Here is a 27,378-nt window from a genome sequence, read left to right as displayed (position 1 = left end):
ATCGAGTTTCAGCAGTCCAGTCCTCCAGTGCAAAATATCCACAGATGATAGTGGTCAACTTTGGAGCCTATCACATTAAATAAAGAATCCTTTCACTGGCTATTAAAGCAAGGGCCTTTGCAATTCCTGGAAATTACTCATTCAAAATCTTCTCTGACATGTCCGCACTTGCAGCACCCAGGCACTGGGAGTTTAAAGAGCTGATTCCAGTTTTCCAGAAAATGGGGGCACAAGCCGGCCTGGTCCAGCAATCAAACCTAAAGGTTTTATGTAAAGGATGGGCTAATATAACCCATACGATCGAGGCAGCAAAAGCTCTTCTGAATTCTATTTGGAGTGAGAATGAGGAGGAGTTGCAAAAACATTGCATTGGGGATTAAGTGTACAAGTTAGTTGCTATTTTCTGTGTCGAATGTAGCTGCAAGGTAGCGGTTGGTGGGTTTGGGGGGGCTAGATGGAAAATGATCTTGGGGTGACATTAATGGAATATTTCCTACGCTCTGTGGCTCTGGAATTATAAATTATAATGTATTGAAGAAGGTAATCCAGCCAAAAAATGTTTAAAGTCTGCTAGCGTCTGAAATGGGAAAGACTATGGCCCTCATTCTGACCCTGGCAGTGTCTCACCGCCAGGGCAGAGGGCAGAGGAAGCACCGCCAACAGGCTGGCAGTGCTTCCGGGGCATTCTGACCGCGGCGGTAAAGCCGCGGTCAGAAAAGGGGAACCGGCGGTTTCCCGCCGGTTTTCCCCTGCCCCAGGGAATCCTCCATGGCGGTGCCATGGGGATTCCGACCCCCTTCCCGCCAGCCTGGTTCTGGCGGTTTTTACCGCCAGAACCAGGCTGGTGGGAACGGGTGTCATGGGGCCCCTGGGGGCCCCTGCAGTGCCCATGCCACCAGCATGGGCACTGCAGGGGCCCCCTAACAGGGCCCCAACAAGATTTTCAGTGTCTGCATAGCAGACACTGAAAATCGCGATGGGTGCAACTGCACCCGCCGCACCCCAGCAAATCCGCCGGCTCCATTCGAAGCCGGCTTCATCTTTGCTGGGGCTTTCCCGCTGGGCCGGCAGGCGATCTTTAGTAGATCGCCCGCCGGCCCAGCGGGAAAGTCAAAATGCTCCCCGCGGTCATTCGACTGCGGGGCGGTGTTTGGGCGGTTTCCGCCTGGCGGGCGGTGCCCGCCGCCCGCGGGGGTCAGAATGACCCCCTATGATCCCTCCTGGATGTTTTGCCATCAACGGTGCTATGTCAAGGCACCACAGTAGGGGTAATGGGATGGGGCAGTGTAACAGGCTAGTAGAAGAAAGGCAGGATCACAGGGTGGGATCACGAGAGGGGAGTGCTCTGACAGTCCCTAGTTCAATCAATCAATCAAAAAATGTATAAAGCGCGATACTCACCCGTGAGGGTCTCAAGGCGCGGGGGCTGCCGTTTTACTGTTCAAAGACCCATGTCTTGAGGAGCTTTCAGAAAGACATGAGGTCCTTGGTCTTGCGGAGGTCGGTGGGGAAGGAGTTCCAGGTTTTGGGTGCGAGGTAGGTGAAGGATCTGCCTCCTGATGTGGTGCGTTGGATGCGAGGAACTGTGGCGAGGTCGGCGGAGCGGAGGTGGCAGGTGGGAATGTGGAAGTTCACTCTTTCGTTGAGGTAGGCTGGTCCAGTGTTGTGGAGGGAGTTGTGTGCGTGGATGAGGACTTTGGGAGGGTCTTGAGGCCAGATCACTCAGGGAGGGAGTGGGGGATGGGGGTGGGGCCAGGGTTTGAGTGGGGGGCTGCACATGGAGGGGATTAAAAGGTTGAGAACATTCTGCTTTTTTCACAAAGTAGCAGGAACTAGGTCTGGCTGGATAAAGGCCATTGTCAAGCTAACTAAAATATATGGTGAACCTTAGGATTATTTCCTGCAATGCAAATGGAATATGAAATAGGCAGAAGTACAGGACAATGTTTAAGTGGCTGATATCATTCAATCCGAAGTCATTTTTTTTCAAGAAATCCATCTAAAAAGTAATAACACCAAAGTATATATCCCAAAACAGTACTCAGTAGTTCTATTTGCTTCTACTGGGCTGGCAGTAAGAGGGGTGGCAATATAATTGAGTAGTACAGTTAATTGGATTATAAAAGAGGTTATTAGAGACTCCAAAGTGAGATGGCTCTGGCTAAAGGTCATACTGTCAGGAATTCAAATTAATCTTGTCAATTACTATGGGCCACTCACAGATGAAGGAGAGCCACTAGTACAACTTTATAATGTAGCAATGAGTGCCATATGCCCCTTTATTATTGGAGGGGATTTTAGCTATCTTCAAGATATTATACTAGATACCTCTAATTGGGAGAAGAGACAACTAAAACCCCAAACTAAAAGAATTTTGAACACAACAAATTTGACAAAAATAGTTGATCATTTTTAGATTGTAATTTGTGTAAAATGGCCTATTTCATGTAATAATTCACTTTTACATATGTCGTGGAGTCACATGAAAACAATAATTGTTCACACTGGTGAAAAATGTATTATGGTAAATATTGGCAAATTTGAATATCTGCATATCTTATACATCATAAAGACTTTGGGATTCTGTGTAATATACATCACTCCACAATGCCTACAGCATACAGCTGTCAATGTTCCTTTGTTAAGAGTATTTCCACCTGATTGTTGTAGTGTAACAGCCAACATCCCTGAACATCCTGGGACTTGTATTTTTACTAGATTGTTCCCAATATAAGTAAAGATCTACAAGTAAGAGAGTGCTCAGTGCTGCAAGCTAAGATAACGTGGGTGACTGAATGTTGCTGTCTGACCCTGGCTCTGTGTTAACAGTTACTACAATATAACTAGCTTGTTCTCCATGAAACTGTCTGGAAGAAGCCTATATCATGCAACAGTTAGGTTTCACAGGCTAGCAGGCATTTAGATTTACCCATGAATCCCTTTGATGTAAAAAAGATATTCAGAGATGACAGAAGGTCCGGCTTATGATGTATCCTTTCAGTCACAGTTATATTTAGTCATTCTGTGAGTCGTCATACACTTGGTAACTTTTTTAAAGGAACAAATCCGACCTATAAGCATTTTTGTTGGCTTGTCAACATAACCAGCTCAGTCCTGCTATATGGAGCATACACTTTCCCAAAAACTGCAATACAAACAGTGCAAAACAAGCATTCTTGTAAATGGAAGCACACATCTGCCAAATCAAATGTTGTAACTGAGTATATCAACATGTGGACAGAGCCAACGCCCCTTTCACAATAGTTCTTCAGAAAGCTCTTTTTCTGTCCATCATGACGCTAAACATCTGCACTGCCAAGCCAGGCCCAAAAAGTTAATGGAGTATTTAATACTAGATATGTACATATACACTTTGAGAATATATGTTAAGCAGTGGCTCAAATAATGTAAGATTTTGGAGAAGCATTAATTTTTCTTTGGCTGATTGCTTGATTGTATGATAAAGTATATGGCCAGAGTTACAGAATCGATCTTTGAAGAAACTGCTTCTCTTTCTCTGTCCATGCAATCCAGCAGCTGGGGTCAGCTTCATGGCAAACGTAGTAAATGGTTGCAGGGTACAAAAGGCTGTCAGACTCTTTGGGTATGAGTCTGGGTTTGGCAAATGGATTTTAGGTCAACATGTAACAAATATTCTATTAATAGTATTACAAGTGCCATAGCATAGCTTGTAATATGATAAATGGAACAACTGCCATGTTTGTGATGGAGTATGCCATCTGTCAAACTTTAATTCAGACCCTTTGCCAGTAATCACCCCAACTCATAGGGAGATCTCCACATTGTTGCTAATGGCCCTGTGTGGACTCAGACCCTGCTCACTCTGCGGTAACATGGGTTCAGCTAGGAAAAGAGCTACAGTGGTGACATGAGAGAATAAACAGTCTCAGAATAATGCTGAAAGAATTGTAATGTGCTTATTTAGCCTTCAGCAGAACAGTCAGTGATGATGTGCATCAGGCTCAGTAGATTAACCACTTCTACCCTGCCATTGTTTCATGCTTGAGTCTGGCAGCTCAGATGAGTCCTTATGGACTACAATGCCTGTCAGCTCTTTCTCAGAACCTAAGGCTGGGCTATCCACGAGCTCCTTTAAAGAACAGCTCAGCACCTATTTGGGCCAGTTCAGGTCTTCACTCCTAGAAGGCAAGGTTTGCAATTATATGAGCCTTGATAAATCCACCAGATTGCAATATAAAATCAGTTAACATTAGAACTGACTAACAATATGGTGTTTATTGCCTACATCGGTCAGGGTGGCATGTCTGATGTATGGGTGAGATGTCCTAAATCATCATGCAGTCACAAATCCTGTAATTCACAAAAGTATAGTGCTTGTGACTGCAACATTGTTTTTATATATTCAACAAACCCATTTTGTGATTTGGTAAAGGCTTAGTGAAGAAAAAATGTAATTACAAATGGATACTGAAATGGATACTGAATCAAAATTTGGAAGGGGTGTGTTTAGGGTGTCCCTTCCAAATTGCAATTCAATATCAGATGTATGAATAGTTAGCAACTGCAATTCTAGTTGCAAACCATTGAAAAATTACCAGACCTCAAAGGAGGTGGTAACTCATTCCCAAAAAAGAATGGATACACTTGGGATGCCTTTCACTTTGTGAATGTTAAAATAGGTTTGTTGGGGAATGGGCAGTGATTAAGGGGTCCACTGCCAACTCCCGACAAGCTTTATTAAAAAAGTAAAGTTTTATTTCTAAATGCATCCCTATTTCCTTTAAGGAAAAGTGGCTGCATTTAAAAAAAATACTTTATTTAAAGATGACCACAGAAATGGTGGTCTGCTGACCCTTAGCAGACCACCATCACTGCAATGGTATCCAATTGAAGAGAGCTGCAATTTGCAATCACTTCATTGAGGGTCAGATGTGTGACACGATTTTGCAGTCACAAACTTCGAAAATCACCTTTTGCCACCACAAAAAGACCTTGTTGGATGTACTATCCCTATTTTACAAGTCTGTATCCTGTTACCGACTCGCAGACTAGTGACTGAGACTCGCAATTAGGAAGGGGTGCTCCGAGGGCGTTCCTTCCTATTTGCGACTCGCAGGTCCATGTATGATTGTTTTGTTACCATGAATTCGGTAACAAAACAATCAAAGTTACCACCATTTTCAAATTGGTGGTAACCTATTTGCAAACTGGAAAGGGGGTGAGTAGTAGAGTTTTATGTGTGACAGGAGGTCTTTACAAAAGCAAAAACATACTATCTGGTAAATACGGTGTGAATGTTGTCAGCTAATATTGCGTGCATGTGGCAATTTAGAGGTTGGTGCTTTGTTAATGGTTTACTGTGTTCTTTTACCGGATTAATGTGGGGTGTAAGCAGGGTATTAAGAAAAGTGTACTATGATTTTTTGTTCAATATTATATGGTTTTGTGGATGGTGGGGAGTAAACCTGGGTGAAATTTTACTTGCGCAAGAGAATTTCATGTGATTCCACGATTTTGCAATGTGGGCAACTCCTAACATTTCTTAAAATTTCCCATTGTGAAATTTTTACATTTTTTTGTATGCAGGAAGTTTGTTTACATAGAAAAGTCATCTGAGCTAACTAGTCTGCTGCTGTATCTTTCAGACTTTTTTTGTGAAATGCTCACTTGTGTGAAGAAAGCCACACCAGATATCGATAAACAATATTCTGCTCTACAAACGTAATTGTACTTAATTTTGTGAAGTTTTCATTGAATTTTGCGAAATTTCATGAAAGAAATATGTATTTTCTATGGAGCCCTAGTGTATTCTATGAAATCTAATTGACCACTCTGTCATCGCTGTCACCCTGCTCAGCGTACTATCAAGAAACCTAGGTCAACACATAAGAGAAGACCAAACCTTCAGAACCTACAAAGACGTCTTCAAAGACAACTTAATGCTGAAACTTGTCTTTCAATCCTTCAGTTCCACATCCAATGCCAACACCCTTCTAAAGAACTTTAACAACATTTTGGAAAAATGTGTGAACTTCCATACCTCAATCACAACACTCAAGTACAAGCCAAAGCCTTCAGCACACTGGTATTCTAAAAATCTTTCTGACAACAGAAGATCTATTCAGCAACAGAAACGGAAATGGATGAAAAACAGAACTCCTAAGGACCTCTTGATACTGAGGTTGTCCATGCAGCATGCAGACAGCTCATCGACCAAAACAAACTACTTCATCATCTCCATCAATAGAGCCACCAACAGAAACCAAACACTGTTTGAGACAGTCAAGCACCACATCATCCCCCACCAGAGCCACCTTTCCTGTGCAATGCCATCAACATCTTAATTAGTGTAGAAATACAGAAGGTCCAACAGCCCATCAATGATACCAAACCTGCTTCACATCTTCTTGTAGAGTCCCACTAAGGCCAGCCTACAAAGTCCTATCTCTCAGATCTGGCTGACATACTCAAATGACTCAAATCCATTTTTCTTCATCAAAGTTCTCTCTGGGGATGTTCTTTTGCCCCTTACCGTTGTCAGTGCCTACCTCATTCAAGGCATCTTTCAAGAATCTTTTAAAACTGGCCTGATCCTCTCACTCCCAAAGGAACCTGCACTAGACCTGATGATCTTGCCAACTACTGTCCCATCTCTCACCTACCATTCATTAGCAAGATCCTTAAAACATTTCTAAGATCAATTTAATGCTAACCTTTTCCTGCACGACTACAAGTCTGACTTCAGATCCCACTGCAGCATGGAGACTGCTACATTACACATCATAGACGATGCCCTTTTGGCCACAGATGAATAAGGCCTGTACCTCCTGGTATTGCTAGACCTCTAAGCTTCCTTGAACACAGTCGACCATCCCATCCTCAAACATACCTTTGCATCAGGAATGAGCTTCACCAGCAGTGTTCTTCACTGGTTCTCCTCTTATACTTCTAACCAATGTGAGCTCATTCATATGGGCACCTGCAGATCACAAAATATCCTTTTCACATGTGGGATCTTCCAGGGTTCCATGCTGTTTCCGGTCATCTTCAACCTTTACATGAGGCAGTTGTACTCATAAATAACAGAATCAACTCACAGAACAGAGTATGGTGATTCACAAATATGCTAATGATACACAATGCTGTTTGAAAGCCCTCTCTGTCTTCTCTGCTTCAGAATTCCAGTGGCTCAAAAAATGCTGGCTTATCATCCACATCTGGAAGTCCAGTGCATACCTGAAGCTCAGTACAACCAAGACAGAATTCATATTGTTGCCAAGATTAACAAACATGATACAGTACAAACATGTCTCAATGACATGAACCTCAAAGGATTCATTAAAATTAAATGCAAAATTATTCAGGTTCATCCTGGACACAAACCTCTCCCTCATGGAACACATTACCAAAATACACAAAGACTGCCTTGTGCCAGCTCTCCCTTCTAAAGAAAGTCAAACCATTACTTCTAGAAAGCAACTTCAGAGCTGCGTTCAAGCACTTGTACTTTTGCATCTACATGGTGATATTGCCCTACTCTATGGCTTTCCAGACTCCATACTGGAGCATCCTACATGCTGCAGCATGACTCATTCAAGGTCTGAAGAAATAGGATGACATCACACCACAGACACTCTGATGAGTCTTTATTGACTCCCCTTGCCAGCCTGCACCATCTTCAAAACTAACTGTATTATTTACAAAGCCATCCAGACCAGCTTCCACTTATCTTGTATGCAAGCTCACTATTGCTAGTGGTTCTCGGCCCACTCACAGCCAGGACACCATCAGACTGCAGACTAAGAAATATAAACAAATAAATCAAGACAAAAGGTCTTTTCCATCTATGCACCCAGGATCTAGAACAACATCTCAGTGTCATTCAGTACCACCCCAACACTGGGCCAATTTAGGACAAATTTGAAGATTCACCTTCTTGAAGAACACTACATCACAATCTATTAACCGTTAAAAACTTAGATTCCTCTCCTATTTCTTGACAACTTTAAGCTTGCCTTTGACCATGTAGAGTGCTGTGCTACTTTTGGTTAAATTTGCACTGTAGAAATAGCATATACATACATGCAGGTGGATGTTGTGTATTATTGTGTATTAATAATGATTTTGTGCGCATGACAATAGCCACATATATATAGTATCTGCCCTGTGCTGGAAGCAAGTGCAGAATTATTTATAATGTGCTCTATTGTATGCTTTGTGTATTAGTGCAGAATACATGGCTGGAACATGAATTAAGAAATGTGAAATTCCAAATGTTCATAACCTAGTACCTCCATGTACCTGCATCATCATATCCCAATAAATGTCAACTCTTCCACCCTAGTGCCCTTTGTTTACAACAGGTCATGTCTCCCACACCACATGCCCAAATGTGTTTTAGATATTCTCAAGCTTTGTTCCAGCCCTTTGCAAACCTGAACAAGGTCAGAGCATTAATCAAGAGTAGTTTTAAATACATTAACAAGAAAGAAACAGCACACCCCATTATTGTGGTGTAGGGGAAGTGTTTTTTCTCCCCCACATAGAAAATAAATAAAAAATATGTCATTGGACAAAGTCCCCATACACCAGAACCTATATTGTGGGTAACAATACCAATGCAAAGGCACATCCAGAAAATCTTTCCTGAGCTACACTTGTAAAGCATAGCTTCTAAGGTGTAGCCTCGAAATATTTTGTGAATACTACACGTTCATATATCTGCAACCATGCAAAATAGTGAACCTGCAAGTGCAGATTTATCACTTCCATGGTGAATCAGTACTAATAAGTCACATTTCTAGTGTTTTATTGACAATTTAGATATTTTACTACAACCCTATAAAACACGACAAAAAATAATTTCGATGGACACCATGTGGGTGAAATTAAGTATCCAGTCAACCTTCAAGAAAATATAAATCTCATACACCCTAGTAACAAAATACAACACAAACATAAGGCCATTACAATGAGTACAATTTAAGATATAGCATTTAAAAATATCTTTCTGTTCCATAAAAATCAAATGAGTTTAACCCCTTCGCTGCCAGACCTTTTCCCCCTCAGGTGTAGAGCCTTTTTTTGGCAATTTGGGGCTGTTTGTGCTTAGGCCCTCGTAACTTTTTGTCCACATAAGCTACCCACACCAAATTTGTGTCCTTTTTTCCCAAGATCCTAGAGATTCTAGAGATACCCAGACTTTGTGGGTTCCCCTGAAGGAGACCAAGAAATTAGGCAAAATAGAGCAATTTCTTTTTTTAAATGGGACAAAAGGGCGGCAGAAGAAGGATTGTGTTTTTTTCCCTGAAAACGGCATCAGCAAAGGGTTTGCAGTGCTAAAATCACCAGCTTCCCAGCTTTCAGGAACAAGCAAAATTGAATCAGAAAACCCAATTTTTTTACACAATTTTGGCATTTTACTGGGACATACCCCATTTTTCTTTGTGCTTTCACCCTCCTTTCAGTTAGTGACGGAAATAAGTGTGAAACCAATGCTGGATCCCAGTGAGCTAAACATTTCTGAAAAGTAGACAACATTCTGAATTTAGCAAGGGGTAATTTGTGTGGATCCTACAAGGTTTTCCTACAGAAAATAACAGCTGAAATAAATAATATTGAAACTGAGGTGAAAAAAACAACCATTTTTCTCAACGTTTTACTCTGTAACTTTATCAAAGTCTAAACTACTCGTTTTTGCAGGGGGGACCTGCGTTTTTGGTCCTGGGCTAGTCAGCCATATAAGGAAACCTACCAACTTAGACACCCGAGGGAATCCAGGGAGGTGTGACTTGCGTGGATCCCCCAATGTTCTCTTATCCAGAATTCTCAGCAAACCTCAAATTTAGCTAAAAAAATCACATTTTCCCTCCATTTCTGAGTGGGATCACCGCACCAGGACACATTTCCTACCACCCAACGTTCCCCTCAGTCTCCCAGTAAAAATTATACCTCACTTGTGTAGGTGGGCCAAGTGCCTGTGACAGGGAATAGCCAAAAACATGTTAAAATTGAGGGGGAACCAAAGCGGGTCCAAAAGGGTAGTTTGAAAAAAAATATTTTTAGGCTGACAAGTGGGGCAGAATTTTTATCAGTATAGATGAGACAGTGCTCGGTGGTAGGAATTTTAGGGATTCCTGCAAATTCTGGAAGGTTCCATCACAAAAATGTGTGATTTCCAGCAAAGTTGGAGGTTTGCAGGGCATTGTGGGTACGAAAATGGTGCGGGATGCATGTGAAGCACACCACCCTGGATTCACCCAGATGTTTAGTTTTCAGATGTGTCTATGTCTTGTGGATTTTTCTACATGGCAGTGTCTCAAATTCCAAAAAGTGCAGCCCTCAACATTCCAAGTGGGACGATTTTGAGAGTTAGTCAAGCTCTCATGGCCCAAATGTAAAACCGAAAACCAAAATATTCAAATGTCCTCATGCTTGCCATGGGATCTGATGTTTTAGTGTGCGACGGGAGAGCTGAAAGACTGTTATCCCTTTCAGTTGGGGTGGGGGCATAACCATGCCTATACTGGTTGGTAGCCAACACAACACAAGTTTTTGTTTTTTTTAATTCCCTGGCATCTAGTTGACTTTCTGCCTCCCCCGGTGTGGATCGGGGGTAATTGGCCACAACTTTGGCCCCATTTATTTGAGGTGGGGGTATGGCCATACCCCACCCTCTTATTTTGAAAAAAATATCTTTCCTGGTCTCTGGTGGGCTGGCCTTCCAAAAATAGGCTGATCTGCTCCCAAGGGGGGCAGATATGGCCAACAGTAATGTGCCCCCATGGGGAGCGACCCTTGCCCAAGGGGCTGCCCCCCTAAACAAAACACACACATACACACATACCAATCCCTGGTGCCTAAGTGGTTTCTGCCCCCCGGGGGCAGATTGGCCTAATAGAAATAGGCCGATCTGTCCCCAAGGGGGGCAGAAATGGCCTAAAAACAATTTGCCCCTCCCCCCGGGAGTGACCCTTGCCTAATGGGTCGCTCCCCCTTATAAATGTAAATAAATAAATAAAATCTCTAGTGTCTAGTGGCTTTTGGCCCCCCTGGGGGCACATCGACCTAATTAATATAGGCCAATTTGCCCCCAGGGGGGCAGAAAAGGCCTAGTAAATAAATTGCCTCCCGGGGAGCGACTCTTGCCTAAGAGATCGCTCCCCTTATCAATATAAATAGAAAAAAACCAGCCCTGGTGCCTAATGGCTTCTTCCCCCCCCGGGCCGATCGGCATAATTAATATAATTAATATAGGCCGATCTGCCCACGGGGGCAGAAAAGGCCTTATAAGAAAATTGCCCCCCCGGGGAGTGACCCTTGCCTAAGGGGTAGCTCCCCTTATCAATATAAATAAAATAAAAAATTCCTTGTGTCTAGTGGCTTCTGCCCCCCAGGGGCGGATCGGCCTAATTAATATAATCAGAAACAAATCAGTTTCTCCTCGGGTCTTCCAGCGCGACAGGAGTTTACCGCTGATGAGGCCAGCGCGCGTTGGCACACTGACGTCATCAGACATCACTGGGGGTGGGTTGTAAGGGGAAGCAAATCCCCTTCCAGCCCTGCCCTTGGGGGGTGGGAGGAGGCCCTCGGGGGAGCACCAGCGCTTCCCCAGAGGGCCTATACCAGGACGTAATGGTTAAGTCCGTCGCGCCTCAGTGCTGCGTCACTGGACGTAACCATTACGTCCATGGCGGGGAAGGGGTTAAAGAGTAAAGTGGAATTTTTTTTCCACAAATATTTTCTGTTTTCCATTTCACGTTTTATTCTGAAGTCAATTGTTTTTTCAAGAAGCATTATTATACGAAAACAGTCTGTAGCATACAGTAAAAACAAGAATTGTTTTTACTACTTTAACCTTCTTTTAACCTTTGTCAACCAGATCTTGATGGGAATGCCATATGGAAGTATGCCTCGGAAGACTGTACCAAGAAGTGAAGAAAAAACTGCCATGGATTTTTCAGTATTGTGGGATTTTGAGGTATGCTTTATAGTATTATGTTTATTATCCAACAAAATAGAAGTAGTTTGCAAGGGCTCGATTGTGTCATGATGCACCTCCCTGCTCTCAACATTAGTAATAATTAGCTTATTATACTCCGCCTATCCGTTTTAAGAAAAGCATTTATGCAAATCCAGGATTCAAGGGGTTAAGGTTGTGCAAAAACACATTCAAAAGACGCCATAACTATTAAGAGTTGTTTCCTGAGTAAAATAATTGTTATTTGAAATCTGTGAGGCTGTAAATGGTGTTTTTATGCCAGTTTATTTTGACTGTATTGATAAACTTGTATTTTCTATTTACACTGCTGTAATACTTTCTGAATGCTTGTTTAATAGTACAGAAGCTCTAAAAAAGTATTATTGGCCCATGTTTGTTCCCACTGCCATCATATATATATATCTATATATACATACCTGTGTGTGTGTATTATATATCTATATTCCTATCAATAGATAGATAGATCGATAGATAGATAGATAGATAGATAGATAGATAGATAGATAGATAGATAGATAGATAGATAGATAGATAGATAGATAGATCTCACAGTGGCAGCATCACTGTGTAGTCATAGTTAGGTCAAGGTTTCCATGGAAGAGCATATTTTGCTTCTATGATAACTTTAACACTGTTTGATGAATCTGCACAAAACGTTCCTAAAAACATTCATCCAATTTAGAAACTTTTGCAACCATGGGGCAAGATAAAGGCACAATTTCCCATGTTACTTCCCACAGGAAATGTTGCACTCTGGTGCAGAAAATATGACTGAACCAAATAATTACACCAAATTTGGCAAGAAGTGAGAACATTATTCAGAAATGTGCTTTTTGTAATTTAGTTTAAATTTGTTCACTAGCTTTGGAGAAATCAGCATTTAAAAAGGGGTGAGGGTTTGAAGTGTGGGGGTTAGCCCTCAGAAAAAGGCATATGTGATTGGTTGGTCTTGCGAGAGGCCAATCTGGTTGGCCAAGGGAGTTTTTTCTCCCATCAGACCTTTCAGTACTACAGTATCAGTGCTGGTACCACAATACCAAATTATCTGATTAGCTGGCCACAACACTTTTGAAAGAAAATATTGTGGCCAACTTTTAAGCGCTCAGTCTGAGTTCTAAAAAAAATGAAAAGCCACATCAAGGGGCAGGATAGACACATATAAGCAGGTCCCAAACAGAAACTTATTTTGTTTGATTGAAAAAAAAATGTTTGGGATCGCTGGTACTGCAGTGCCAGCACCCAGTACCATGGCACCAAGAACAGCATCCTCTTTGGTATTGTGGTATCAAAAATAATAAATAAATAAAATGACAGCGATCTGGTCATAGACTAGACTATATGGGTATCCACCAATGTGGAAGCTGTAAGCCATGCACAATGAGTATAGGGCACTTGTGGTGGGTTGGGTGCCAAAGGCTGTGCACAGTAGGGTTTGCCCACCCCACCGTGGAGTGGGCATGGAGTACAATGATGTCATTGGAGATGTCATCATTGATGTCATCAATGGTGTCATTTAAAATGCCATGAGTGATGTATTATGTGAGGCCCTAAGAAGTGCATGAAAGAGGCACAAGCTATAGTTAAATCACTAAACTATAACTCACTGACTAGTGTCAGGGCTGTTTAGTTTTTTAAAGGTTAGTTCTTATCTCACGCCCCACCATGCACAGTGTTGTCAACAATTATGTCATTTCAGATGTTGCAGTCATGTTATCAATGATGTCACAGAACATGTCATGAGTGATGTTATATGTGAGGTCATAAGTTGTGTATGGTGAAAGTGAAAATTATAGTTACTCCAGGGCATGAGTTATATTTATTTGAGATAACTATAACTGGTGAATTTCAGAGGATTTGTTATGTAAAATGGTATGTTTCACTGACATTTTCACTTAACTATAATGTCCGTTTACCCTTTCTTTTTTTCAGTGAATTTCTAAGAGTTTTTAATGCAAAAAATATATATTGCCATACCTAACGATAGATTCAATTTAACCTTTGATTTTTTTAAGTGAATTTCTATTTTTTTAACGTAAAGTAAGATGCCCGTCGTTGTGCGTGGCATGGGGCTGGGCACAAGGCTGGCCTGCAGCAAGGCTCTGTATTTGCAAAATCATGCTCCAAAATGCACTACTGGCTACATACCGCACCCTTACCACTCTCCTGCTGAACCTGTATAACTTACTTGCTAACTTGTTCTTTGTGTGACACTTGGATTTTTCATAATCCCTTTGGTGATGCAACACTGATGCCAACACCCACACCCCAAAAGTTGTTCCTGCACCACTGGAAGACAATCCATGAGAATGTTACCCTCAGACTGAAAACTTTCAGAGTATTAGAAGGTTTTCCTTGAAGGAGCTGGGACTGAAAGTGAAAAGGACCCAAGGACTAGTGCAAAATGCAACCCCACTAAGTGACGTTCCATTCTTCTCCCTCAAGTCGATAAAACTCTTTTGACCAGAAGGTAGGAAGAATATCTTGTTAAAGATTCCCCAAACTGCAATCTCGCAAGGCACTTCTTGTGTAGTGGAAATCAGGTGGTTGCTGGGACTTACATATCTTGGCAGTAGTTATTTTTTTCAAAAACCTCAGGAGAAGTGAGATTATTAGTGTAAGAAAAGTTAATTATTTCATTCAGACCTTGCCATTAGGCAGAGTATTACAATATTAGCTTTGATGGATAAACCCCTGGTACCACGAAGATTCATGCAGGATAACTGGAAGCTAAAGAGGGAACCTAGGGCCAGATGTAGCAAAGGTTTTTACCCATTCTATGTCTATGGGAAAAAGTGTTTGTACATATGGCCCATAGTCACTAGCCTTGAAGTGGGTTACCTTCATAGGTTCCAGATGTAACAGAAAGAGGCAGAGCAGCTTCTGTCATCCAGTAGTGGCTTAACAAGAATATCTTTTGTATTGATTCAAAAGAAGCGAATTACAACATGTTTCTTAAGTTGAAAAAAAGACATAGCACCACTAAATTCCTTCAGCAGCTGCTTGTTAGTGGATATGCAGAAACATAGATTACTATTGTCACCTCATAAAGATGTACTTGTCTGAAACAAATTGAGAGCAGAATACTTCAGGAGGACTTCAGTGCAGACTACCAGTAGCTAATGCTATTAAATGCAAAACACAAGAATTTCCTTTTAACGAAAAAAAAAATATATATATGGATATGTTCAGATTTTAGTGATGCCTAGAGCAATCACTGATGAAGGCAAGCTAGCACAGATCAGGTAAACAAAGAGACATACACCCAATTGCGTCAACTATTATTGTTAGACCTGGCCCTCTCTGCAGGGTGTACCCCCAAACGTTTTGCCTTTTTTCCTCCACTTTTTGCTGAATTAGTTTTTTGTTGGACTTTGGACTCTGTGCACTTTACAACTGCTAACCAGTACTAAAGTGCTTTTACATTACCAAGAACAAAATGTTATCAGGAAAAACTTTCACTGATCTGATTAAAAGGCAGTCACTGGGGCTGAGCAATACTTAAATTACACTTGGGAAATTTGCAAAACATCATACATTTTGCCAGGTTAGCATTGCAGTAGAAATGCAAAATTCAAAACGCAAAACATTGTAAAGCCAAGTGCAACGTTACTTTCATCAGCGTCGTATTATATATTGAACTGAGCATTGATATGGCTATCAAACTCCTTAAAATCTGCTTTCAATATTTTCAAGTCTTTTTGAATTTACATACAAATTATCACAAGCATGGCATTGGTGTGCACACCAGACATTTGCAATTAGTGGTACAGTTTCTGTTTGCATGCATCAATAATTTCAGAAACAGCTAGATCGTTAGTGGGACTGATCAATTTAAAATATATTTCCGTGTGAAATTCCAAACGAGATTTAATATTAATTTACTTTGTTAAATCACTGTATGCTGCTAAAAGCTGTTCCGAATATAATATACTTGTTTATTATTCGTTTTATCTTCCCTATTCTGGTCGATTACGCACTGATCTTTAAACGTGAGCATTAAGCACAGTACTAAGCCAGGGCTGAATTTAATAACAATTGAATGATTGATAAACACTACAATGTTTGAAAACATATCTTTTCTTAACATTGCAGGGCTATGCTAAATATTCAGCTCTATTTTATGGCTATTACAACAACCAACGCATGATTGGCTGGTTACAGTACAGACTTCCTTTATCATATTTCTTGGTCGGAGTTAGCGTCTTCGGGTACAGCCTGATGGTGGTTATAAGAACGTAAGTATTTAGGCATTCAACAGTTTTTGTAATGAAATGCTTTCACTCAAATCTTTTCTCTACAGAGGGTCTCATCACGGGATCCTCTCCCCACATCTCCATTTTTAACTACGCCCCCCCCACCCCCCCACCAACGAGGTTACGAATAGAAGTGGTATCAGTAATGGGTAGGAATGTTGAATTAATGGGGATCGCACGGGAATCCCTGGGGTTCTCTTGAAAAATGAAAAAATGACAAGGAATTGGTAATTCCAGTCCATGCAAGCCTGATAATTTCTCATTAACGCTTGTGTCATGTCAGCTATAGTCTTCTAGGAATTGTGATCAGTGATCCGTGATGGTAGATACATTAGTGATCTACAGTTGGTGATGTGTGGTGAGCTGCTTTCTCTGTACTGCATGCCCTTTACTTTATTATATCCCTTAGTCTTAATCGAAGAAGCTCGGCCATTTTGCGCTGAAGTGCATGCCTTTCACTAATGAAATCAAGCGAATTTTAAAAGGCAAGCCCAAAAACCAACCAATCAGATCGACATGACATGGGCAATGTTACAAGCCAACAGAGATATTACACCAGGGACAGATCGCTTTGCGTGCTCGACCCTAAAAAGAACACAGGATGCCATTTTAGTAGCACGTTCATTGGAGCATGTGGGGTCTAATTACCACATTTGTTTGTACACGTACGTTCTCCTTAAGTCCACAAAAACAGTTTGTGAGTGTAAATTCAGGCTTGTAAATTTTTTTATTTGCAATGTGCAATACACCCACTTGCATGATTGCTTATATTCACAAACATCATTCCCACCCCACAAATGCATGCAACTCTACTCTTGTCAGAGAAACCATCTAGTGTATTGTTAAGAAATGTGTGGGTAATTTTCATGGTGAGTAAGTGAATTGATATCCTCCGGTTCAATATGTCTTAAAAAGCCCTATTTCAAGTGAAGATTCAACATCTGATTTTCTTCAATTTGCTCAACAAAGGTTCTGGGCCGCATCCCTTTTAAACTCAGTCAAAGAAATTGTGTTTCCCCTGTGGTATTTTGTGATACTTTCATGGATGCAATTTTAGAAAAGACATATTACATGAATATGTTAACAACTAGTATTTTTCTTGAGAGGTCTTTGTCCCAAACTTTGCAACACACCAAGGGCCTTATTATGATTTTGACGAACAGAAAAGCCCGTCCTCCGAAATCATAATGGGTAGGTTGCTGCCATTGTAGGTTGCAGGCCCATTACGAGTTTACAGCTGGGTCAGAGGGTGGAAACCTCACTTTCCGCCCACTGGCACAGCGGCAAACAGCCTACAGCATTGTGTCTGGCTCGTAATAGAGCCAGCAGCAATGCTGTAGTGTGCCGGGTGCACCAGCACCTTCGCAATGTTCACTGTCTGCAAAGCATTACAATGGTGCTGGGGGGACTCCCTGCACCCATTCTCTGCCAGCCTTTCCATGGAGGTGAAACCGCCATGAAATCGCTGGCAGAGAACTAAGTCGTAATCCTTGCAGTGCTGCCCGGGCGGATTAGGACCGCCACGACAGCCAGACCACCGGGATGACTAATCCTGGTGGTGCTGGTAGTCCGACCACGGCACAACCACTGCGGTCATGATGTGGCATTCAGACCCTTGCGAGTCTGGCGGTCAAAAGATTGCCAGATTCATAATGAGGCCCCAAGAGTCAGTTTCTGTCTAGGATCCCTGCAGGCATTACAATCAAGATTAATATCAGTCACCTCGCACCGGAAATCAGAATCTGCCACTAAAATACAAAGTACCAACTAAGAGTTGTCCTAAAGCCAAAACTAATTTACACAAGTGGAGCCCCTTGTAGAAACCTGCCCAGCACTTAGAGGTTGTGGAATCAGGGCTTTCATGATAATTGGCTTAATGCCTCTATGTATGGAGAGCAGGAAAAGCACAAAAGAGGTCAGAACCGGGGACAGGAGGTGGTATTCCAGAGCATTTTGTGAAATTATTAAATATAATGTGTTAGTAAAGCACTATAGCTTGTCATGGTAGACTGAAAAAATACTCCAAACTCCAATCACTAGCCTAAAGTCTAAAATTCTCCCATGTATTTTAGAAAGTGGTTATTGACACACAACAGAAAATATAACTTTTGAATGATACATGGCTCTTTCGGCATCAAGATTTGGAGCAGTGTCCTCAATGGTAACAAACTGCTTTTTCAAACTATTCAATCTCTTTTCCCTCATGAGCATCTATCGACAAGACTGGAATCTGCCACAGTAACAACACGGCCTACAAAATCAAATACTGACCCTTTCTCTCCCTCCAGCTGTTAAAGTGCCTCTCATCTCTCTTCCAACTTTAAAGCACTCAAAATTGTGGTCTTCCGCTGTCTCACCTGTTATTTTAACTCCTGAAACCAACAACCTACAATTTAGATGGTCCAGTTACCTCTACTGAAAGCTCTGTCAGAGAGGTGTCCAATTTCATGACCACTTCCATAGCAATCATCTGTCTTCTACCCTTATTCCATCTGGACCTCTGCATTAGCCTATAATATGATCGCCCATCCTCCATAATGACAGTTTCTCCTACCTCCCTATTTATCATGGCAACATTTGTCAACTCATTTTGTTTTGCTCCCTCAAATCGCTCCTTCTCATTCTCCTGGTGCTCTTCCCTCTCATTTCTAATGCCCTCCAGCTCAGTCCTCAATTACATGAGTGATATTTTCAATATCATGTCCCTTGGTGACATTATCTTCCACTTCAACTTCTTTTGTCACCTCTTTGCTGATTAAACACCTTTCCTTCCAGTCTCAGACTGCCTCAAGCTATCCTATGTTAAAAGGCACACTACTTCATGCATACATGACTGTCAAAAAGCATGTTACCATTCCCCCTGCTACTCTGACTTCTCCTATCTCCTATCCCCTTTCCCTTGACATACAATTTAATTCAATTCAACTGCAAAAAGAGGCAGATATTTTTTGATCACATCTTTTGTCACTACTTCCAGTTTCAAACAACGGAAGATCTTGAGCTTTCTTTCTGACCAAGCATCATGCATTCTATTAAAGTTTATATCCTTTATACTGTTTTCCCCACAAACACCATGTAGCAAATTAAAGTTCAGATGCTTTACGTTATTAGCCACCAAACATGGATAACACTCCCAACAATATATTAAATTGAATCCTCCATTCATTTGTGTGCATTATTGAGGCCCATCTACTTCGTCTTGAGAGCCCAAATGGCTAATCATCCCAGCGATAGCTCCAACCACTGCCCGGACTCTGACCTCAAACCTCAGTAAATTGTATATTAGATTTTGTATATCATACATATAACATTACATAGTAATATTACATAGCATGTACCAACATTGCAGAGTACTAGTTCTCACCAATCATATTCACCAGCTCTTTATGTTACTGCTTTGCTGTTAAAGTTCTGGCTCACCAGATTATTTTGTACATTAATTCTGGTTCAAGCAGCATTTATAAATACATATAAATACAAAACTTCAATCTTGCATCACCAAGGCACTGCAAAGAAGTAGGCACTATTCCCATGGCGAATGATGCCAGAGTTTAGCGAATGATGATTACGTGTGACTTGTGATGTATCAATGTAATTAAATATTATTTGATCCATTTTCTTTTGCCCACTGATGTTCAGTCTGCCCATATTGATGGGTGTTAGCAGAATATACTTTTAATGGTTCCCATTCTTCTGGTCAAGTGTGATTCATTTTGAGAAGAGTGAATTCTCTGGAGCCGCTGCTCTCCTCATTCCAAGTGGTAAACTCAGCATGGCAGGTGCTAATAGTTATGATGTGCATGGTGTGCATTGCATATCATAATTAGCGAAGTGTTTGGACAAACGATAGATGATAATTATCGGATACAGAAATATTGGAAAATAAATATTGTGACACACAAATATAGTGATGCATAGATATTGGCAAGAATACCGTTTTTTTGAGGTACGTAATATCATTTTAGACAATATCAATGTTCTTTTATTTATCTTTTTCAATAATAGAGTGAATAAAAATATTGTTTTTTTATTATTTTAATGTTTTAGTTGATATGTCAATTTTATGTGTTACTATTGTTTATACCAAGGTTATTTTTGTAAAATATAGCTTGAAATTTTAAGTGGTGTAGAATTTTTTATTTAATTCTTCATAGTAGTTTATGGTGTTGAAGGGGGTTGCTGGGTTTATAGGGGGATATGGTTAAGTTAATAAGTTAGTAATAATTAAGAATTATATAATACATTTTATTGCATTACATGAAGGATATTTATTATGTAGATTATGTAATACTGATTTATTTTAATTATATGTTATTTGCAGGCTGTTAGGTTTGTAAGGGTGTATGGTGGAAAGTTAATTAAGCCATAATTAACAATTTATTAATATTTTCTATTAATTATATATGGATTTTTTATTATGTGAAATATGGAATTTATTTTTTCATTTATTGCCATTATAGTTGTGGGATGATAAGTTTGTAGGTGTATAGGGTGGAAAGTTAATTAAGTAATACATTAATTAATTAATAATTATTATTTGTAAATTGATTATTACATTGATTTTAAATATGACAGTTATGAAATACTCATTTTTTAGGTCTTTTTGTAGGTGTGGGCTAGCGTAGAAGGGTGATTAATTAATTATTGAAGAACAACTATTTGTTAATTGGTAAATAACTGTTTTATGGCATAGTAATTATGTAGATTGATTAAATGATACCTGATTTATTTATTACATATATGCAAATATGTGTTTTATGTTAATTAAAAAAAATTTTTATATTGAGTTTAATAATTTTTTCTACATTCATAATTTTACTTTGATATATACTCTGTTGTAAATGAAGAACTGTTCCTACTTTTGTCTAGACTACAGTAGGCATAGTACAGTTAACCTGTTTACTGTTCAATACTTTCCCTACTGTTGCACTGTTTGGAATGGTAATAGTAAATCTCACCTCTGAAGAAATCCAATGCTTTCCCTGCCGTTTCACAGATTCAAATTGGAATACTAAATTTTACCCCTCCAAAGACCAACACTGTCCCTATTGTTGCACTGTTTGAAGTGGGAATAGTAGAAGTTACTCCTCCAAAATCCAAAGCTTTCCAGACTGTTGCACAAACTTGAGTAGGAACAGTAAATTTGTCCCTCAAAGTCCAACACTTTCACTAGTGTTGGGCTGTCTGGAGTGGGAATAGTAAATTTCAAACACCCCCCGTCCGAAATCCAACACTTTCCCTACTGTTGCACAGTTCGGAGTGGGAATAGTATATTATACAGTTCCAGAGTCCAACACTTTACTGTTGTGCTGTTTGAAGTGGAAATAGTAAAGTTAACCCCTCTGAAATGCAGTGCTTTCCCTATTGTTGCCCTGTTTGGAGTGTGCATAAAAAAGTAACACCTACAAAGTTCAACTCTTTCCCTACTGTTGTGTGGAGTGCAAATAGTAAATTTCAACCCTCCAAAGTCCACCGCTTTCCCTACTTGTATATAAATTGGAGTGAGAATAGTGTATTTATTATTCTTAGACTCCAACAGTGTTCATAATGTTGGTTAGAGTTTATAGCATTTAATGTATTTTATTTATTAATGTGCTTTCATGCAGTATTGTAATTTTCACCACTAATATTAACGTGAGTGAGCTCTGGTTGCCCCTCCCAAAATTGAGTGTCCACAATGCATATCACGTTATGCTGAACAACAATGAATGTAATTGGTTTCCAATGTTCGCACCACAAGTCGTTCCAGATGGTTTTGCAGCACATACCACCCATTATTTTTTATTCAATTTTTCTTAATCCTGTTTGTTATTCCTTGTGTTTTTTCACCCTCAAATGAGCTGATGCTCCACATAGCAAATGTGTAAGGCATATTAGGGGAACTAATACACTTTTTGCCCTCTAGTGGGATAGCACCCCATACACTTCATGTGTAATGTTTGATGTTGCTGCCCTGATTTTTCCTTTTTTATTCTTTAATATTTTCACTGCTTGCACTTCTGCATCCTCTTTATTTTAATTTCTCAATAAGTCCAAAAAGTACATTTTGATGTTGCCTTTACTTCACTGTATTTGTTTACTTTGTTTGCCTTGATGACAATATTTCTTTACGCACACTTCCAATCGATATCTGAAATGCACTTTAAAATCCAATGATATTACATTTGAAACCGACTTTTAAGAAGCACATTTGCACTTTATTCAATTGTGATAAACCCCTGAATTGCATTTTTAAACTTATAGCACTAGCACCTTGCATTTTGCTTTTGTTTAGCACCTTTTGGAACTTATATGGCACATAAACACAAAGACACTTTATGAGAGTTCTGCCATGTAATATAATGGACTTTATATCCCAGTGAGCATCGGGACACAAGGCGTAACTAAAGGTAATTGATGCCAACATAAACAGTGAGGGGAGACTATAGAGTTTCACACCTGTGATCAAGGTCCACACAGACTGAAACATATCGGGATGCTACTTTCTCTATGCCTGTAATTAATTAAAAATAAATAAACAGTCATAAAAATTTCCTTGAGAGTGTGTCTCTTTGCTTTCCTGTTCAGCGACAATTTGAGGAAATACTAACCATCTGGCTCCTGCCAGTCAGGACGCACCACCCCAAAAAATAAGAAGGAACGCCACAATCCGTCCATACATCGGGACCAAATGAGTATCTATATAAACCCAAACATATAATATATGTGTGTGTGTGTGTGTGTCTGTGTGCTTATATATCTATATATATATATATATATATATATATATATATATATATATATATATATATATGTACACATATACACATCTGAAAAAAAAAAGTTACAGGGACGTTATAATTAAGTTGACGTTTTACCTGTAAAAAACCTTAGAAAATCAGCAGTTATAGTTATACTTATGGTTATACTTATCTGAAGAAACTAAGGGTAAGGGCCTGATATACAGTTTGGTGGAGGTGGTTACTCTGTCACAAACAGATATCCTGTCTGCCATATTACAATTCCTTCATAGCCTATGGAGAACGTAATACGGCTGCAGGATATCTGTCACATTTGTGACAGAGTAACCACACCTCCAAGATGTAAATCAGGCTCTATAACTCGTGCCGGAAAAGTTATTTTAGGTAGCAAGTCATAGGCCCTCATTACAACTTTGGACATCGCTGCTGGGCCGGCGGGCGGAAACTGAGTTTCCGCCCGGCGGGGATGTCGGCCGCAACACAGGAGCCAGCTCCATTTGGTGTTGCGGCGGTGCGACGGGTGCAGTTGCACCCGTCGCGCTTTTCACTGGCTGCTATGCAGACAGTAAAAAGCTCCATGGGGCCGTGGCAGGGGGCCCCTGCATTGCCAATGCCAAAAGCATGGGCAGTGCAGGGGCCCCCAGGGGCCGGTGACTCCCCTTTCCGCCAGCCTTTTCATTGCGGTTCCTTCCGCCATGATAAGGCTGGCTGGAGGGGGACTCGTAATCCCCTGGGCAGCGCTGCCCTGGCGGATTACAACCACCGGGACCAATGTGGCTGTAAACCGCCGGTCCTGGCGGTGTGACCATGGCACTTCCACCGCTGTCGTAATCCCAAGGTTTGCACAGCCAGCCTGTTGATGGTGCAACCGTCGAAACAGCCCTGGCGGTCTTTGACCGCCAGGGTTGTAATGAGGGCCTTAGTCCACTTGTCCTGAAGTAAAAATTAAAAAGTGATATAAGAGACAGGATAATGATATCCTGACTCTGTACACCCCATGCAGGGGAACCAGATGGATGCCCGGGGCCAAAACCAAAACCAATTTTGCAAAGAATGCCACAATCCAATGGAACTCCTGTGGGATCAAAAAAATTGTGGTCTGGCCACATTCATTAATTATAAGCCCCGGAGAGTCCACCCCCGGGGCTGTGTTCAATAAGGGAAGGGGTCAAGTGCCCCACCCCCTTGAGCAAATAGAGGCCTTGGTGAGTACAGGGATGCGGTCCTCAGGGCCTAATAAGGCTTATTAAGGGGACCATATGCCCCCTCCCCTTAAATTGTAAGAACAACCATGGGGTATGAGGTCTCCAGGGCCTAATAATGATCAAGGAGGAGGGCTACATGGCCCCACCCCATTAATAATACACGGCCCTGGCGTCCCCTTCCCCTTTAATAAAACAAATGGCCCTGTGGGATGGGCCGCCAGGGCCTAATAAGGCTTGGGGAGATAGTGCACATGGCCCCCTCCTCTTTCTTGAATAAGGGCATGGGGATGGGCCTACAGGGCCTAATAAGGCCCAGGGATGGAGGCCATGTGGCTCCCCTCCCTTTGATATAAAAATGGCCCTGGGAACAGGGTCCCCAGGGCCTAATAATGCTCAAGGAGGGGGGCCACTTGGGAACCCTCCTCCACTATAAAAAAGGACCTGGAAGACAGGGTCTCTACAGCCTAATGAGACTGAAGGAGGAGGCACATGGACCCCTCTCCTTTAAAAAATATAATGTCCTATGGCCAACCTTCCCCCCACTGTGGTGGGGTTTGGCTTTACATATGGTGATAAAATATTACTTTACATTAACAAAAACTTTAGAAATTCACTGAAAGCAACAGAGGTTAAAGTACATTTAGTTAGATTAATATGTCAGTGACAACATTAACGTTTTGACCAAAACAACACTGACATTCACTGATAAACGGGTATAGCATTAGAGCTATGAAAGTAAGTGCAAACTAGCTTGAAACAACATGAAGCACCATTATTACTATCATACATACACACCCCAAAAGCAAGCTTGTGTTATGTGCAAAATTGACCCTATACCATACGCTTCAAGGGTTGGCAAGTTCATGTTGACTAGGAACCAAAGTTAAAGGGGCGACCTATTCTGCACTTGGTGTTAGATCTGTATACAAATGTTCAGGGAAAACCAAGTTCCTTCAGATTCTGAAGCTCTGTTAGATAACTAATGCCCTACTGTGGACAGACTTTCCTGTATCAAACCCCTGACAGTCACTGAAACTACTTTGAGAAAATAAATGGATATAAGTCGAAAAGTGGGTTCTGTTAACACTGCTAACTCTGTGGAGAGACTTTACTCTCTACCACATTGTTTGTAGTCAGTGAAACTCTCATGGGAAATATATGACAGAGTATTCAGAAGTATCTACTAACAACAGTGTACGCTCCAGGCAAAACTTGCTCAAAGAGCGACTATTCACTTAAAATAACCAAGGTCCAAAAGTGCGAAAGATCATACTACCTGCAGCCTTCATACTGTGGTGAATACTTTACAGATAGCCCATCTTCTGAAGCAAAACAAACACATGCACATGGGTAAATACCTGGTGCACACAGTCTTCTACGTTAAGTGGAAATTGTTAGACTGAGAAGATTCTGTCTAATAACTTAAGGATGCTTAAAATTCTTAATATGTAGCACATAGAATCTTTGCCCTGCTGAAAAAAAAAATCCAGTCCCAAAAAACATGTGTGCAGCATAACAAACACAAGTTGTCAAATGTCACCTGCACACACAGTTACTCTCCAATACAAAGATTTATAACATGTTCAATACCTCTCCACACTCATGGTGCATTAGGATCACATGTGTTTTGTAAAACACTTGCACTGATTAGCTGGACACAAGCAGTACCACATTAGGTAGAAAAATATTATGGTAAAATTATATATATATATATATATTTATATATATATTAATAAATTGAAAAATATTTACAATTATGTGTTTGTGTGTATATATAAATATATATGTGTATATATATATATATGTATATACTGTATCATACATTAGCAGAATATATTTACTTTACAATATATTTCAAATTATATATTAAAATACTTGACATTTACTACTTTAAACTCTATTTATATTAAAGAATCAATACTTTGGCATACCTTAGGGTGATATTAGCGTCAACGATATATTTTTCTCAATAGTTTTGTACTTATCATTATAAGTATAGGATCATAATATTGTGGTAAACAATATTTACAACAGAATATCTTTGTCAACAAACATTGTTTACCATGACATTGTGTCAGTGATTCAACTGTGGAATATCAGAACTTTTTCAATATTGATTTCCCTGAACCATAACTAAACTTTATGAATGTTTTTTTGGTTACATTTCTATTTTTTGTTAATTAGTCTTCTGCTTTGTCACTGCATGCAGTGCACACTGAGCACTGTTGCATATGGTCTTTGGTTAAACACAAAAATGGACCTGGCTGTAGGGGCCTGTGCCGAACCTTCCATTTAGACCTCCACCTTTATGTTTGTCCCCCCTTGTCAGAACTGCAGGTAAACCTGGTATGTTTAAACTGGACTTGATTCTAGCTATTAGCCATAATTCTTGCATATAGATCAACTGATATACCAAACATTACCAAAGCTTTAGGTGAATGTAACATTCCCCATTGATGGATTGTCTCAAAGCTGAACATATCAACAGAATGCTGAACCTGCTAAAGGTCTGCCAAACTATGTGTATATTTATAAAACAGTGCCACATATATTTGCAAATTAGCACTTTTTGGATCTCCTCTTTAAAAGCCCCCTCTCAATGGACCTGCATAAACTTAAAAATGGCAAGAGTAAGCCAGATCTGCTAAGCCTATGCCAAATTACAAAGAGATGCAAAAAACAGCACCAAAGTTATTAACATTGATCTGCCCTAAACCTGAGATATCTACACTGTGGTAAACATGCTAACTGCTTGCAACATTTCATGCAAATCGTGCAAACAATCACCTCAAAGTTTTCCAGGAAGAAACTGAGGTGGATAAGACTTTTTTTTATCTGTAAGGTTCATCAAACCACGCCAAAGTCATAAGCAAACCGAAAAATCAATTTCCAATGGAATCACTGTCCTAACTCTGACTACCCATTGGTGATTCTTACTGGGTAATATATGCTTATATATATATATATATATATATATATATATATATATATATATATATATATATTTATATGTATCTATATATGTCTACAGCTATATATATATATATATATCTATATATATATATATATATATATAGATATATATATATATATATATTGCCTCTGCTTCCTATGTTTTGACTGTGTGCTGGACTCAGTGTTTGCTGTTTTTGGTACTCTGGGCACTCTACCATTGCTGACTAGTGCTAAAGTGCAAG

General features: G+C 40.3%; 1 protein-coding gene across 1 annotated transcript in view; it reads left to right on the top strand.

Annotated features, from left to right (window-relative positions):
• Nucleotides 1-27,378, top strand: part of LOC138262456 (transmembrane channel-like protein 2) — a 469,363-nt gene that overhangs the window by 97,441 nt on the left and 344,544 nt on the right. The window contains exons 6-7 of the mRNA XM_069212350.1: nucleotides 11,864-11,962; nucleotides 16,076-16,218. Coding sequence (XP_069068451.1) covers nucleotides 11,864-11,962; nucleotides 16,076-16,218 — 242 coding nt within the window. The remainder of the gene's footprint in view (nucleotides 1-11,863; nucleotides 11,963-16,075; nucleotides 16,219-27,378) is intronic.

The sequence above is a fragment of the Pleurodeles waltl genome, chromosome 10 (genome assembly GCF_031143425.1).
Source record: "Pleurodeles waltl isolate 20211129_DDA chromosome 10, aPleWal1.hap1.20221129, whole genome shotgun sequence".
Taxonomy (NCBI): Eukaryota; Metazoa; Chordata; class Amphibia; order Caudata; family Salamandridae; genus Pleurodeles; species Pleurodeles waltl.
Note: the sequence above shows the minus strand (reverse complement) of the source record. Positions and strands in the feature narration are given on the sequence as shown.